At 32.2% G+C, this 16,271-nt stretch overlaps 2 protein-coding genes across 2 annotated transcripts; both read left to right on the forward strand.

The window, feature by feature from the left end:
- Positions 1 to 2,545: 2,545 nt before the first annotated feature.
- On the forward strand, positions 2,546 to 9,344 carry LOC139521039 (perlucin-like). The gene is made up of 7 exons (XM_071314217.1): positions 2,546 to 2,628; positions 3,396 to 3,425; positions 4,073 to 4,150; positions 6,909 to 7,000; positions 7,771 to 7,861; positions 8,468 to 8,693; positions 9,291 to 9,344. The coding sequence occupies exons 1-7, from the start codon at positions 2,598 to 2,600 to the stop codon at positions 9,328 to 9,330; spliced, it is 588 nt and encodes a 195-aa protein (XP_071170318.1). The 5' UTR covers positions 2,546 to 2,597; the 3' UTR covers positions 9,331 to 9,344.
- A 2,754-nt stretch (positions 9,345 to 12,098) lies between these two features.
- On the forward strand, positions 12,099 to 16,271 carry LOC139521610 (perlucin-like). Its single transcript, XM_071315088.1, has 6 exons — positions 12,099 to 12,167; positions 13,367 to 13,393; positions 14,161 to 14,343; positions 15,175 to 15,266; positions 15,700 to 15,790; positions 16,018 to 16,271. Exons 1-6 carry the CDS (start codon positions 12,122 to 12,124, stop codon positions 16,269 to 16,271), a joined length of 693 nt encoding a protein of 230 aa, XP_071171189.1. The 5' UTR covers positions 12,099 to 12,121.

Genomic DNA, 16,271 nt, shown 5'->3' on the forward strand with positions numbered 1-16,271 from the left:
CTTCATTTAGTCATTTTTATTCAAACTATCCTAAACGGAAAATTAAGTGATATAAAATTATATCTCTACATGTGAGACGTTTACATTCTGCCATCCAACGCGCGATTCTACGTTATAATCAATATTGGTCTAGCTATTTGGTCTTAGTTCTTAAAGTCTTTCAGTCATTTATGGGTGGATTTGGCATACATAGATAAAATTCAAAAATAGGAAAGCGATGGGTGAGGTTGTTAGATTTGATATATGCCTTTTTGTGCTACTTTGTTAAGTTTTTGTTGCGTTTAAGATGCTTGTGGTCCTTGTACGTCCTGTCATTATTGTTTGAGATATTCCCGTATTCTTGTCTTTCGTTTTTGCTGATGTGCTTTGTCTGTATGCCTTTTGGTGTTACTTCGATGCATGTGGCGTGGCTCTTTGCTTATACATCCCGTAATGGTCTATTTTCAAAATTATTTGTTGCTTGTCTTTCATTTTTGCTTTGTGCTTTGTGTATATGCCTTTTTATGTTTCTTTGTTACAAAAATGACGTGGCTCTGTACTTATACATCTCGTTATTGTGGTATAAAATGTACTATGGCAAATGTGTGTATTCTTGTCATTAATTTTTGCTAATATGTTTGGTCTATCATATGCCATTTTGTGCTTATTTGCTTCATATTTTTATTTTTTTTAATGATTAAGATTATAACACAATGTTGACTGCTAATATTTGACATTTTTACCTATATGTCTGTTGGTGTTGTTCACACATCGTTGTCAATATTATGGAATTTTATGCGACTGTCATATAAGTGAGAGGTCTACCTAGCTATACAATTAGGTTTAATCCACCTTTTTCTACATCAGAAATTCATCTCATTTCATTGTAAACACAGTTGTGGTTGAACGTTTATTTTCTAAAATCTGTCAATTACAACGTTATTTGATTGTTAGTTTTTCCCTGCGATTTTCTGGTAGGTTTGAGTTGTTTATTGTTATAAATTTAAAGTTGTGTCGGAAACTAATGGTAGAGTTCGTAGAAAGATTGAATCAGTTTGTTATTGATTGCTCCAGCATTTAAGTAAAATACCAAAAATACCGATCTCAGAAGAAAATTCCAAACGAAAAGTCCCGAATCAAATGGCAAAATCATAAACTCAAACACACCAAACGAATGGATAACAACTGTCATATTCCTGAGATGATACAGGCATTTTTCAAAGGCAGAAAACGATGGATAAAACCTGCTTTATAGCTAGCTTAATCTCTCCCTTGTGTGACGGTTGCATAAAATTCCATTATATTGTCAACGATGTGGGAACAAAACAAACACATAATAGGTAAAAATGTAAAAAATCGGGATACAGCAGCATGTGAACATTCAAAAACATGTGCATCATAGACAAGACCTTAATAACTACGGCGATATATGTTTGTTTAAAGAGAACACTATTCACTATTAGTTTCATACTAGTTGACCCTATTGCTATACCTGCCTACACTTAGACCCAAATCGTTACAATCTTGAATGTCTTAACTTTTTGTTTTTAAATGCAAGCAATAAGTTTTTTTAAAGCATTTGAAGTATCAGAAATCACAATATTAAAGTCATTCAACATACCGAAAACAACATTAAAGTATGGCAAACAGGAAGAAGGTGTCTGGCAGATACAAAGAGTTCTCACGAATTGCAACTCATCGCTAAAATCTATGACGTCAATCTGCTCAGTAGTACCTGAGAAAAATTGGACGGAAATTTTTGTTGATTACAAGATTTACAATATTTTATTCAAAACATCAGACACATATAGGTGTCCAAGAGGACAATGTATTAACAAACATGAGATAATGCATAGCGAGACAGGACAGACGAAACAAAAATGCATAGTATGTTATAAAAGACATTTGATATAAACAAACTCATCATAGATAACAGGACTAAATTTTGTATTTATGCCAGACGCGCGTTTCGTCTACAAAAAACTCTTCGGTGACACTCGAATAAAAAAATGTTAAAAAGTACGAAGTTGAACAGCATTGAGGACCACAAATTCCTAAAAATTTGCCAAATACAGCTGAGGTAATCTATTCCATTGATAGAAATAAACTCATCATAGATACCAGGATTAAATTGTGATTTTACGCTAGACGAAACGTCTACAAAAGACTCATCAGTGACACTCGATATTGTCAATGATATACATAAGAGAGGAATCATTTGAAGGTTTTAAACTAATTCAGATTAAGCACTATAATAATTCAGACTAAAGCATAGTAAATAAACCGACACAACCCCTAAGATCACTATTATTTCAAACAGGACCGTATGGGAGGTACTACATAGTGTATTTTCTAGGAACGTCCTATTTGAGATAATTAAAAAATGAAACAATTTGTCTCTATAAATAAATAACTACTTAACTGGAATACAAGGAAATAACACCTGCTTATAAGAACCATAACACATGTCTTTATATTCATTTAATAAACATTTTATAATACTGCTGCCTTTGCAAAGCTGAAGTTCATTTTAAAGTTTCGAAACTTCCTTATCATTCAATTTGACCTTAGACGACCGTGTTACAACATTTTACCTTATCAGCTAACGGGGCAACACAATGGATAACTTAAGTTTCCTGATATGTATCGGTATGTCTGTTTAAGTTTGGTCGTTTTTTTTTTAATCATGCAAATTACTAACAAGTCTCGAAGCAAAGCAAATATTTGAACTGTTAATTTATATACATTTACAACAAGTATTTTGATTTATCGCCTTGGCGACTACATGTTTTTATGAAATATGATTTTGCTTCCATTATAGCCTTTGTGTACTGTATTTGTGTTATTAAGATACCATACTATGTTGGCCAGTTCGTTTACAAGTACATCACGATATATATGTCAATTCAAGTCTGAAAAAGTGCCATATATTATGCCATGTTATAAAGTGGCCAAAGACTACAAACAATTAAGACTTTGATGAAACGGAAGATCCTATATACATTTTTAGAATAGGTGATTAAGTTGGGAAAACGTGTAATATGTATTAGTTGAAATTCGTCTTTGGACCATCTGTTTGTAACTACAAGAACTCGGATGCCTATTCTTTGTTGTGTGTTATATTTTTTGTCTCGCTTATATTTAGTACGACTTCATAAAGCCGCTAGTGTTCTCTTCTCAATTGTTCCATATTTCAGTTAAATTGGTTATTTCAAGGTCGTTCATAGTCTCACTGTACAGTTTACTTTGTAATTTGTTCGTTGTTGAAGGCCAACCTGTGACATGTATTGTCTTTTGGCTTTTTTCAGTCGTTGTCTCGTTGTCAATCATAAACCGTGTCCTTATTATATATTTGTAAACACATGATCAATGACTTATGTTTTGTCCAATGAAACTATATTGATGTTTATTTACAGGATATTTGATTATTACTGCTGACACCTCACGTGAGTAACAATGAGTATTTAAAAGTAGACTTTTGTAAGTAAGAAAGAAGAAAGTAGGTAACTTTCTCTCTGTAGAAAATAAAACAAACAACGATGTGATTTTGTTTGCATTCATACTTTTTTTTATAAAAAGAATGAAACCCAACACATGCAAGATATATACTTTGCATAATAAAACGTAGCATATCCAAACTTTATTATTCACTATTTTCCGTCGGGGAAAAAGTATTTACTAGTCTTTCTGCTTCTCCACTTTACACTCGGTATATTTTTGCAAGAGCGAATACTGATCAACTGGAGTCCGAATGTTTATGAGCGAAAGATCAATTAAAGTTCTACAAAATAAAAACACAACAAAATTATCCAATATATAAAAACTAAAATGATTAAAAAGACTAGAAAACCAGAATAAGAACACTTTTTTTTTTTTTTTATCTATAGGGTCGATAAAAGGAGTAGGCATGATTTACACAATCTCTGATTTAACAAAAATTATATATGTTTTTTTTTTTAATTCCTTTGACAAAGTTAATTCCCTTTAGTTATAATAATATTGAAGAAAAAAGCGAGAATTATTCATACCCCCTTTGCCTATGGTGACAATTATACAATTCTGCAATACGCAGTGTATTTTAATTTTGTTTCAGCTATTAATTCGATTAATGGAGTGATAATTAATGCAACTGTTCAGATAAAGATAGCCAACACAACCATTCCAACAACAAGTGAGTAAATATGTGTTTTTATTATTCGACAGAATGTTTATTATATATATATGTGTTACAATTATAGCAACAACAATCCCAGGCTCTTTTCCTTAATTGTTTCCTACCGATTTAGACTTGTTACATATTTTGTTTTAATAAGCAACATGACGGGAGCCAAATACGGAAAAGTTTCTGCTTATGCCTTTTCGTAGCACCTGTTAAATCTGAATATGAATCTAAAAGGTAACTTCTAAGCTATGCAATTTCGAGTAGGTTTACTATAAAAAAAAAAAAAAAAAAAAAAAAAAAAAGCACCATAAGTTATCAAATCCATACCCAACGAATTGAAATAAAAATCTCCGACCTAAGTTATAACATAGAGAAATAAATACCCGATTTTGCAAAAGTTTTATAGGGAACAAAAAAGCAATGACAAGAATAATTCTAAACTAAGGCTGTTTGAGCATTATGGGGTTGGGACGATCGTCGGCAAGACTTATTAAGTTTGTCGATGTGCATTTACAATCGGATATAAATAGGGAGCATGAGTTCAACAGTAAGCACGTGGAAAATTTTATTTGCTCTGTATTATTTCTGATAACAGATGAAATATAAATTCCTCAATTGCTTTCCCTGGGAAATACAAGTTTATTTGTCACAATAAACAAATCAGAAGTTTGAGCATAATGGAGAGATGGATAAGACATTTTCGATTTTCTGTTAAGAGGAACTGTATGTAAGAATTAGAATGTTCCTTATTTATTTAAAAAGAGCAAAAAATCTTTGAAAAAATATGATGTTATAGTTTAGATATAATTTTTGTCGGTATGCAAATAACTTAGATATCCAAGTAAATATAAAAGAAATAATAGATATTATTCAGATATTAGATCCAAACAAAGCATCTGGTCCTGATGTGATCAGTCATAAGATGCTAAAGCTGTGTCCAGAAAAGGTAGCAGTTCCGCTCCATATTATATTTAATAAATCCTCAAGAGAGGGGATATACCCAACTAGCTGGAAGATAGCTAATCTGATACCCATTTTCAAAAAGGGAGATTCATCTTTGCCATCAAATTATAGACCGATATCCTTAATTAGTTGTGTAGGAAAAGTTATGGAAAGAGTTGTGTTCAAGCACTTATACAATCATTTAAAAGCTAATAAATTAATTTATGAGTATCAATCAGGATTTCTCCCTAAAAATTCAACTGTTCATCAACTCTTAGAAATATATAATTGCATATAAAACTCCTTTGAAAAAAAGATATAAACTGTTTTGTATTCTGTGACTTCTCTAAAGCTTTCGACAAAGTTTGGCATAGGGGTCTTATATGTAAAATGAAAGCTTATGGTGTTGACGGAAACGTATTGAATTGGTTTCAGGATTATCTACACGACAGACAACAGAGAGTAGTATTAAATAACTCGTCTTCTTCCTTCTGCAATGTCTCAGCTGGTGTTCCCCAGGGATCGCTTCTGGGCCCTCTTCTCTTTGTCTTATACATTAATGATATTGCTGATAAGCTTACTTCACTGTGTCGGCTATTTGCTGACGACACATCATTCAATTATTCTGGTAACGACGGAGAACAGATTGAATCTGTTATCGATCGCGACTTGAAAGAGCTGGATGTTTGGTCTTCTAAATGGCTTATGTCATTTAACCCAGATAAAACCGAAATTATGATTTTTTTTTCAAATATTGAGACTCCAGACCTTAGCTTTTCCTTAAATGGTAAATATATCTTTAAGTACATTTCATTAGCACCTGGGAGTTATTTTCAGTAGTGACACAAAATGGAACAATCATATTGAAAGTATAATTCTAAGTGTAAAGAAACACTTAAATGTTTTACGTAAACTTAAGTACCGATTATCTCGAAATAATTTAGAAAAACTATACTTAGTTTTTATTCCACCCATTTTTGAATATGCCACGGAAGTGTGGGATAATTGTGGAATAGGCTACTCACATAAATTAGAAAATTTGCAATTAGAGGCCGCAAGAATAGTAACAGGTCTACCAATATTTACAAAAACTGAAACTTTATATTCTGAGGTTGGTTGGGAATCTAGCTCTTTTTGAAAGAAGAAGGAGAAGAAAATTACAAATGTTTTATAACATGATCCAAAAGCATGCACCAGACTATCTATGTAATCTTGTACCTCCTTGTGTACAAAGTACAACCAACTACCCGTTTCGAAATGGTCATGATATTATTGTTCCATTTTGTAGACTTTCCCTTACTACTGAATCGTTTTTTCCCTCAACTATACGTGAATGGAATAAACTTGATCCAAAAATTCGCAGTGTCGACTCTATTTCTAAATTTAAGAAAGAATTAAAAAACGATAGTCTATTATGTAAAATTGAAACGTTTTATTTGTACATCCCAAGGAAATTAAATATTATCTTAACGCAATTGCGATGTTCCGCTTCATTCTTAAACAATAACCTATTTAGAGCTTATATTATAGATGATCCTTCTTGCCATTGTGGGTCCGATATTGAGGATGTCTACCATTACTTCTTAGTTTGTCCAAAATACAAAATTCAGACACTTTGAAATGTCACTGAAATCCATTTTATTTCTTCTGAAATATAAGAAAAGTTAAAAACAAAAAACAAAAAACAGGAGAAGACGATGATATGACAATTATTTAAAACAATACTATTCCTGAAAAAACATCAACAAAGATATGTATTCTCTGATACGTATATGGAACTATATGAACATTAATATTTTGTAACCATAGCTTTGTTTAATGACAGGTGTTCCTCCTCCTTGTCCACGAGATTTCTTAGGCCATAGTACATCATGTTATCATGCTGCTCATATCTTGGCAACATGGCCCGAGGCTGCGGTAAGTTTTTTTGTCAAGCCCTTTCTACCCCTTTTGCTTTTTATAAAAGAGTATAATATAAACAACCTTGTATAAAAGGTCACATTAGGGAGTAGATAAACTGGCCTTATCTAAAAGTTAAGCGTTGAATTGAGACCCAGAATGCCATAGACATTATTTCAGCAGGACAAGACCTGACAAGACAGGTTTAAGCTTAACACGTGTGAATTTTATAGCAGGTTTGACAAATTAAAATACACCAAAAAAGTCCTATTCACGTAGCAGACATTAATCTATGAAAATCCAGATAATGTGTTGCTTCGTTCCTGTTGCGTTAACATATATCTGAGCTCAGATCTGCACTTGGTGCCTTTTTGTTGTTGGGATGTACAAGTACTCGGCCACGTCCACTCTGTTTTAGTTAGATGTATTTTGTTTTTTTACCCATCTGATGAGTTAAGTCTTTTTCAACTGATTTTCATATGTTTGTTCTTATGTTGTACAGTTACACCATTGTCCCAGGTTAGGTGAGGGTTGGGATCCGCTAACATGTTTACCCCGCTACTTTCTGTATGTATGTGCCTGACACATGTCAGGAGCCTGTAACTTAGTGGTTGTCGTTTGTTGCTGTGTTACATATTTTTTTTTTCGTTCATTGTTTTTGTTCGAATGGTTTTACGTTTGTGATTTCGAGGTCTTTTATACCTAACTATTCGGTATTGGATTTGCTCATTGTTGGACATTTTTTAATGTACATGTAATACAATTTTTCACATTTAACACTATTTAAGGCCTACTGTGAATCATTTGGTGCTGAGCTTGCAACTATCGAAGACGCACAAGAGCAAGCTTACATAGAACAAATGCTGAATGGCCTTCCTCGTAAGTCATATCAATAGTTATGTCGTCCAAAAAGGATTAATATGTATATATATAAAAAGAAGATGTGTAATGATTGCCAATGAGACAACTCTTCGCAAGAAAACAAATGGCATAGAAATTAGCAACTATAGGTCACCGTACGTCCTTCAGGATTTATTTCATTTTACTAAATTTAAATTAATTGGCATCGCAAGATTTACCATTTCACTTTTCTTTAGAACAATAAGGCTTGTAAATTTGTAGATTAAAGACAAACTACGAAATAGAGAGACAAAATAAGGGATAATTATCATATTCAGAAGGTCAACGTTATATATATGCGTGTGTAACCTCCACTTTCAACTTTTTTTCTTTTTTTTAAGTTGGAAAAATGGACGTGATAAATCATATTTTAGCATTGAAATCGGTCGTAATATCTTATTTGGCTTGTTAACTGATTAAAGGCATAAGAAGAAAAAAATGTTCTTGTCCTCAACTAATCTTATAACCCATACACTCTCTTTCATTTACGAGTATCTTTAACCAGGTGCAAACAGATTATCAAACACAATTCATTACGTTTATAAGGATTTCTTGTACATTACATATTAACTCATTTCTTTTAAGATGATAAAAACCAAGCAGCGTTCTGGCTAGGAGGTCATGATATATTAACAGAAGGGGAATGGCAATGGGTTATATCAATGAACAGAATCATTTACACCAATTGGGGTGACGGACAGCCGGACAACTCACATACATCCGAACATTGTCTGGAATTGTCCGGACAAAGATCATTCAAGTGGAACGATGATGGCTGTGAGGATCATCATTACTTCATATGTGAAACTGGGTTAGTATATTAGTTTTGGACATTGCATAGTCCAGAGGCGAATGTAGGTGGATCATCCCTCCTTTCCCATTGTTACATATATGGTTAATACATTCACTTTTTACTTTTACAAACCCAGTTCTAACGTTATCAAGCTGGGGATCCCCTATTTCTGATTTTTTTATGCGCACCTGCCAAAAAATGATTATAATTTTGTTGATCAAATAACAATATAAACATACATAGTTATATTATACACCGGTACCTGTTACTGTAAGTATATGATATAGTTTTAGCAATAATATTGTATAGTGTACTTTTACATGTTTTAGTTAATTTACTTTTGAAATGCATCTTTAATATTTATAGAATATTTTCGTTTAAATTGGGAATATATCTTTAAACATAATCATTACATTTCTGCATTATGTTGCAGACCATAATACTTGTATTCATGAAATATAGTAAAAACGCAGACGCTGATGAAAAAAAAAATAATAGTAGACTTTTCACGTGATGAAAAATTCGGATTGAGGGGAACCTCCTCTGACTTTACCAAAGAAACTTTTACAATTGATTTAGTTCGTATTGAAATCCTGTTTTGTTTTGTTGTTTCAGAATCATTAAAAACGGTGGTAGTATACTTGGAAAGAAATGAAGATACATGGATTACACATTTGTTATTATTGTTTATATGAAAAGTATATTGGGATGATGAACATGTTAAAACCCAATAAATAGCGTCCACATACTCTAGGTCCACACAATTTAACTAGATAAAATGCCGGTTCCAAGTCAGAAATATGACAGTTGTTATCCATTCGTTTGATGTGTTTTGGCTTTTGATTTTGCCATTTGATTACGGACTTCCTTTTTGAATTTTCCTCGGAGTTCAGTATTTTTGTGATATTACTTTTTGGATACTAATTCAATTATTAAGACTCTTCAATAGACTTAACACATTAAACAGGTCGGTTAGCATACACGGCAGCGTCATAACTGTCACGACGTTAAAGAATACTGTCAGCACAAACTTTCTGGCAGGAAAATAATAATATAAGATTCAGTGATTTCGTAGCTGTTCATCAGACCGAATAGCCATTAATGTTATACATAAATTCAACAGTAGTTTAACGGTGTTCAAAGGTCTTAAATCGACTGAGAGAAAACTAATCCGGGTTACAAACTAAAACCGTGGGAACCACTTCAACTATAAGAGGGAAAAAATGGAAATAGGAACACTGAAGTGCAACAAAATAAAAACTGAAAACATATATATAAACGATCTATTTTATAACAACTGCCATATTCCTGTTAAAAGACACAGTTCCTATCAATGTATGTGCTCATTACATATAACAATGGAAATGATTATGTTACTTGCTCTCGGGTGGAGTCAGCTATAAAAGGCCCCGAAATGACGAATTTAAAACAATTCAAACGAAAAAACTAGCGGCCTAGTTTATGTACACAAAATAAAGAACAACACATCAACAAACGACAACCGCTGAATTAGTCTCCTGATTTGACAACCACATACATACAGAATGAAGTGGGCTTAAACATGTAAGCGGGATCCAAACCCTATCCCTAACCTGAGACAGTGGTGTAACAGTACAACATAATAAAGAACTGTAAAAATCAGTTGAAAAAAGCTTAACTCATCAGATGGATAAAAATAGACATACATCTAACAAAAACACGGAGTGGCCATGGCCGGGTATTTGTATATACATGTACCAACAACAAATAATAAGTACTGATCTGAGAGTACTCGCAGTTACTGACAGATGGTTCAAAGCCAATAAATAACAATTAATATAAAAATCATGCATCTAATACTAAATTATCAATCAGTACACATCCAACATCAAAAGGATTTAGTGAAAAGACGTCATAAAATGTCAGAGAAAAACATGACCTATCTTTTTTTAATCTGTAAAGGCCAAATATAAGATCATATGTCGGAAATAATTCTAGTTTACTATATATGATTCACCATATCATATTTCGATATTTGTACTTGGTTAATCTCCAAATACAAACATTCAACCATACACAACAATTTTAAAAGTATAAGTAAGTAAACCGAAAATGTGTGTTCCAATGTCTAAACAAACATGTTGTAGAAGGTAAAGAGCTTCTTATCCTTGCTTGGTAGTAGTTTCGTAACTCATGGCACAGTAAAAAAAATCCAGACAAACATCTATAAAGAGAAAAGGGTGGACGATCTTTATAATGGCATAACTGCATGCGGAAGCTTTGACACAAATTAAAGGTTTAACATACTGGGTTCATGCATATTGTTAATAAAGCCATTCCGTTTGTTTTAAAGTAAACATGATATGATTTCTGTGCAACAACACTATGATTCTTGTATTATGGTTTTACTTTAATTTCCCGGTTTCAACTTGATAATTATATAAATAAAAAAGAACGTAATTTGGATCCATCAAAAAGCTTGTAAGCAATTGCCAAACTAGACGATTTTTATTTTAAAATTATCAATTTCCCCTCCTAAGTAGCAATATACAAACTTCACCTGCATATGGGATATACATTTCCCAACTTATTCGATATTCAAGAGCTTGCAGCAATTACTCAGACTTTGTAAAACGTCATCAGTGTCTGAACAGAAAGTTGATGAACAAGGGGAATGTCAAAGAACGTCTCGTCCTTTTTTCTAAAAGAAAGTTCATCGGAAAGCATCTCAATTATTCTGTATCAACTTCACAAATTATACGCGATAGTCTTGAAGTATATATTCTGGGTACTGACGGTTGTTTTTCATCTTAATAGCGTGTTATAGTGTTCTTTTATCTGTCATTATTAATAATACTTTTACTGTTTAGTATGTTTTTGGTGGTATCTATTTTACGTGGCTCTGTTCTATTTATACCGTTACATATATTATTTCCAATCTCTTTCAAGTAAATGCTTAAAATACATTGTTGAAACTTGACTATTACAAATGCTTCACTCATTTAAAATGTTACCTCCCTGAACCAAGGTCTACCCCTTTATACCTTCGTGAACCTACTTTTTTTTATTGTATGTGTCCATTCAAAGCCAGGATCATGTAATTCAGTTGCTTTCGTTGGTTGGTGTCTGCCATATTTGGTGTTGTTTATTGTTTATAGAAATATTCATGCCGTTTGGTTTCTGATTTGAGTGTCATCATATGTGTTATGCCTTGGCTTTTATAGCTTTCTATACGATAGGAGTCTTGCTCAATACATTGTTTCTATAGATTATTTATTGTTGTGCAGCTTTGATTTTCCTATACAATAAATCTTGTATAACAAATATCCGATGCAAATAATGACCTTGTGGCTTTTTGCTTTTATTCATGAAGGTCAAATAACTGTATATCGGTTAAGGTTTCAGAACATAAACACATCCCTTATCGTTACAATAATTTAACCTACTTTGATAGTTCATACACAATTATGGTTAACAGCATGATGGCTTTCTTTTATTTCTTCTTACATATTGGTAAGAATTTATTTAATTTTTGGGTTATTTCTTTTTAAATTCAGTGATAAACACGATAAAAAAGGATTGAATTTTTGTGAGAATATATTGATTTATATATTGTTGGGTACCAGTTTTATTATAAATAATTTTGTGTTGAAAAATTGGTATATAATATCGTATAAAATAAGTCGAACAGAAATAGTTAAAGTTATCGTGTAAGATACATTGAATTTCAATAATAGCGCTATTAATTAGCGCTGAGAGAAAACAAAAAGATAAAACAAAAAGCAGAAAACAAATTTTTTTTTTTTTCAAATCCATCAAGATAATGCGTTCGACTTGTAGCATTACGGTATTGTGTTTACGACCGGTTTTGTTAGATTTTTATTACGATATAGTTGATACCTTGTTCATTTAACTCTATACAGATGTATAAAAAGTAAAATCACAAAAATACTGAACTCCGAGGAAATTCGAAACGGAAAGTCTCTAATCTAATGGCAAAATCAAAAGCTAAAACACATCAAACGAATGGGAAACAACTGTCATTTTCCTGACTTGGTACAGGCATTTTGTTATGTAGAATATGGTGGAGTCAACCTGGTTTTATAGCTAGCTTAACCTCTCTTGTATGGCAGTCGCATCAAACTCCATTATATTGACAACGATACGTATAAAAAAACAAACAGACATAATAGGTAAATATGTCAACTATACAGCAGTCAACATTGTGTTATATGAAACATTGTGTTATAATCGTAATCACTAAAAAAACAAACAAAACGATATGTAACAAAGAAGCATAAAATGGCATATAGACTAAGCATATCACCAAAAATTAAAGACAAGAATACACACATTTGTCATCGCATATATGATTTCTGGCAACTGTACCAGGGGATGTCTTGCATTAGCATTGAGTTATGAGCTATTCCTCCATGTTGAAGGCTATGTGGTTGTAACCTTGTGAGATAAGTAATTGCAAAGTTCTGTTTCTTTGCTTTCTATTTTGTCATGTGGTTTTATAGGATATTTTGTCCGAGCATGATATGTGAGTAAATTACGTCATTACGTTTACTGTCAAGGATGCATTTATTAATTTGAGAATATCAGTTATTGTTAATGAAAAATATGGCATCATTACTAAAAATATCAGTTACATTAGGCAATGCACCAAATCAATTACAAAATGACAACAAATCATATCTATATTCCAGGGAATATCATGGTGGTCATATCAAGATGTAAGTGTCAATATATAAATACTGGTATTATTTACTAGGACTACAAAATGGGTGTTTTATCATAAAATGAAACATTTTATTCTTTGAAACTGCAATAGTGCAACTATATTTTTTTCTGAATAAAATGTAGTAGATTATCTAAATCTATATATATTATAATCTGTTTGCATATAAATTAATTAAAGAAAGATAAATAAAATGTAAAGAAAATAAAAAAGTGTGAGGGTATCCAGATATTTTCAGATTGCATTAATTGATAAAAAAAAATCGTGTGTAAACTAGGATTTTTCGCAATTGTTTTTTTTTTAACGCCGTTTATATCACTAAAATTTAGAATTTTAGAAATACTAAGGCTTCTCTACCTCAGGAATAGATTACCTGAGCTGTATTTGGCAAAGCTTTTAGGAATTCTGGTCCTCAATGCTCTTCAACTTCGTACTTTATTTGGCCTTTTAAACATTTTTTGATTCGAGCGTCCCTGATGAGTCTTTTGTAGACGAAAAGCGCGTTGGTGTAAATTTAAATGTTTAATCCTGGTATCTATGATGAGTTTATTCACACCCATAATAAGTTTGCGGATGACGGTCAAATTGAAAAAAGTAAACAGAGAGAATTAGAAATGTTTGAAGGCAACATTTTCTAATCTTGCATGGAACAATCTCGCATGTTTCTCGATAATCAACAATCGCCCTGATAAATGCATGCAGTAATATTTGAATGTTCTCTATAGAAGCAGTATTACTAACTTTACTTGTTGTTTATTTTAGCGACTTTGCCAAACATTGAAACGCCTATCCCACCAAGTACAAGTCAGACATTGCCTAACATGGAGACACCATTTCCGCCTAGTACGGTACAATATTTACCAAACAAAGAAACGCCGTTTCCACCATCAACAGTTCAGCCACTGGGAGTCGTGACCAATGCCACTGATTCACCTACAACTACATGTAATAATAGTTGCTTTATTTATTAATGTTTTATTAACAGTATTTGATAATAACATGTAATTTTGTAAATTACATATTTCGTTGTGTAGTCATTTGAATTTTTCAAACATTCTTCAATAAAATTCATTTATTATTGGCCAATACCGTGCCAAGTCAAACAAAATTCTAGATTACATCTATTGTTTTTACACTTTTTGTCAATTAAATCCCTTCTGTGTAATGATCATTTTGGTGTTCCTTGCCTCGCAGTGTGCATGGTAGATTTTCCAAAAGAGATTTGTAGAATTACCTATGATACAGCTACGACAAATCGAACATCCGTGGTCATTTGGGACACTTATTCTTGAGACAAAAAGACTATGAACAAAAAATTTAAAAAAAATGCGCATTTTCAAAACTTACAGTCATTTTTTAAATAAATTTTGAAAATCTATGCACAATAGCTTCATAATATGAAGCAATGTCTGAACGTTGATTGTAATATACTAAAATGACTATAAATACCTTTGAATTATGGATAAAAGTATAACGCACTATATCTTCTACATTATCTTAACACGAAATTAAGATTGTGACGATTAATCTCAAAGTAGAGATTTTACAAAACCCAAGCGTCCACGTCATCATGAACTGTAGTAGCAAACATTACAGAAATTAAATAAACATTCTGCGATACAGTGCATTAGATGATCATATATAACAAGCTGATGTTCACATGACCCATTTTATTTTAAGATTTAATTATAAATATTAAAGTTGCATGTCCGAATTCTATTTTAATGTACTAATTAGCTTATACAAATGATACATTTTATGATGTTTCATCATTAGATGTTCCTCCGCCATGTCCAAAGGATTTCCTTGGCCATAGTAACTCGTGCTATCATGCTGCACGTGTCAAAGCAACATGGCCAGAATCAGCGGTAAGATTATAAACTTGCCATGTATCTGGCAATGAAAACTAATTTAATATGTGCTGATGCTATAGACATTAAATGCTGAAAAAATGAAAACAACACGTGAAATAATTTCATACGTTCAAAGCAATGTTCTGGATTTCCCTTTATCAGTAACACTCAAATATATGAAAACCAAGTTAACATGCAGGTACTAATATACATGAAAACAGAATACACATTTTAAATATTACAATTTCAGGTAGAGAGAAAAACTAAAGGCTGAAACGATCTGAAACAGTAGGAATCGATTAAGATTTAGAACGTATTATTACCATGAACGTCCACATGTAGTGAGCGTTCCTGATATGCCGGCATCGCCCGGAATATATTTCCAATAGATAACATTAAAATAAACATATACAGTATAATATATTTTCTTTATGCACTTTTATTGTAGGCATATTGTGATTCTTTTGGTGCAACTCTGGCAGTGATTGAAGATATACAAGAACAGTTATATTTAGCACAAATGCTGAAGACTTTACCAAGTAAGAGAGATTTTTTAAGCAATAAGTGTATATGTATACATATTGTATCCACGCAATGTTGACGGAAAACATAAAGAGTTCTATGTAAAATCCTTTCGTGTCCAATTATTACAAAAAGTAACATGGGGGCACACGAACTTTTTTTACACAGCTTGAACAACTTTAAAATATCCAATTGAATTACCGACAAACTTTCTCTTAACACTTTTATACACTTGATGTTCTAGTTAACTCAAAAAATTACATTTCTGATAATGCCGGAAATAATGCATTTTGGTTGGGTGGACATGATATACTGGTGGAGGGAGAATGGCAATGGGCGATAACTCTTGAAAAAGTACAGTACATGAACTGGGATTCCGGTCAACCTAATAACAATGACAATAATGAACATTGCATGGCAATGACTGGCAGCCGAGGATATAAATGGGAGGACAAAAAATGTGAGGATCACAATTACTTCATATGTGAAACAGAGTAA

This window comes from Mytilus edulis, chromosome 4 (genome assembly GCF_963676685.1).
Source record: "Mytilus edulis chromosome 4, xbMytEdul2.2, whole genome shotgun sequence".
Classification (NCBI taxonomy): Eukaryota; Metazoa; Mollusca; class Bivalvia; order Mytilida; family Mytilidae; genus Mytilus; species Mytilus edulis.

What these genes read in the sequence shown, in the direction of transcription:
- LOC139521039 (XM_071314217.1), top strand. Translation starts at nt 2,598, where the DNA reads ATGGATAACTTAAGTTTCCTGATATGTATCG. An exon ending in AAGTTTCCTGATATGTATCG is followed by an intron (nt 2,629 to 3,395) that starts GTATGTCTGTTT and finishes GTTTATTTACAG; the next exon opens with GATATTTGATTATTACTGCT. An exon ending in TACTTCATATGTGAAACTGG is followed by an intron (nt 8,694 to 9,290) that starts GTTAGTATATTA and finishes TTGTTGTTTCAG; the next exon opens with AATCATTAAAAACGGTGGTA.
- LOC139521610 (XM_071315088.1), top strand. Translation starts at nt 12,122, where the DNA reads ATGGTTAACAGCATGATGGCTTTCTTTTATTTCTTCTTACATATTG. An exon ending in CATGGTGGTCATATCAAGAT is followed by an intron (nt 13,394 to 14,160) that starts GTAAGTGTCAAT and finishes TGTTTATTTTAG; the next exon opens with CGACTTTGCCAAACATTGAA. An exon ending in AATGCTGAAGACTTTACCAA is followed by an intron (nt 15,791 to 16,017) that starts GTAAGAGAGATT and finishes TTGATGTTCTAG; the next exon opens with TTAACTCAAAAAATTACATT.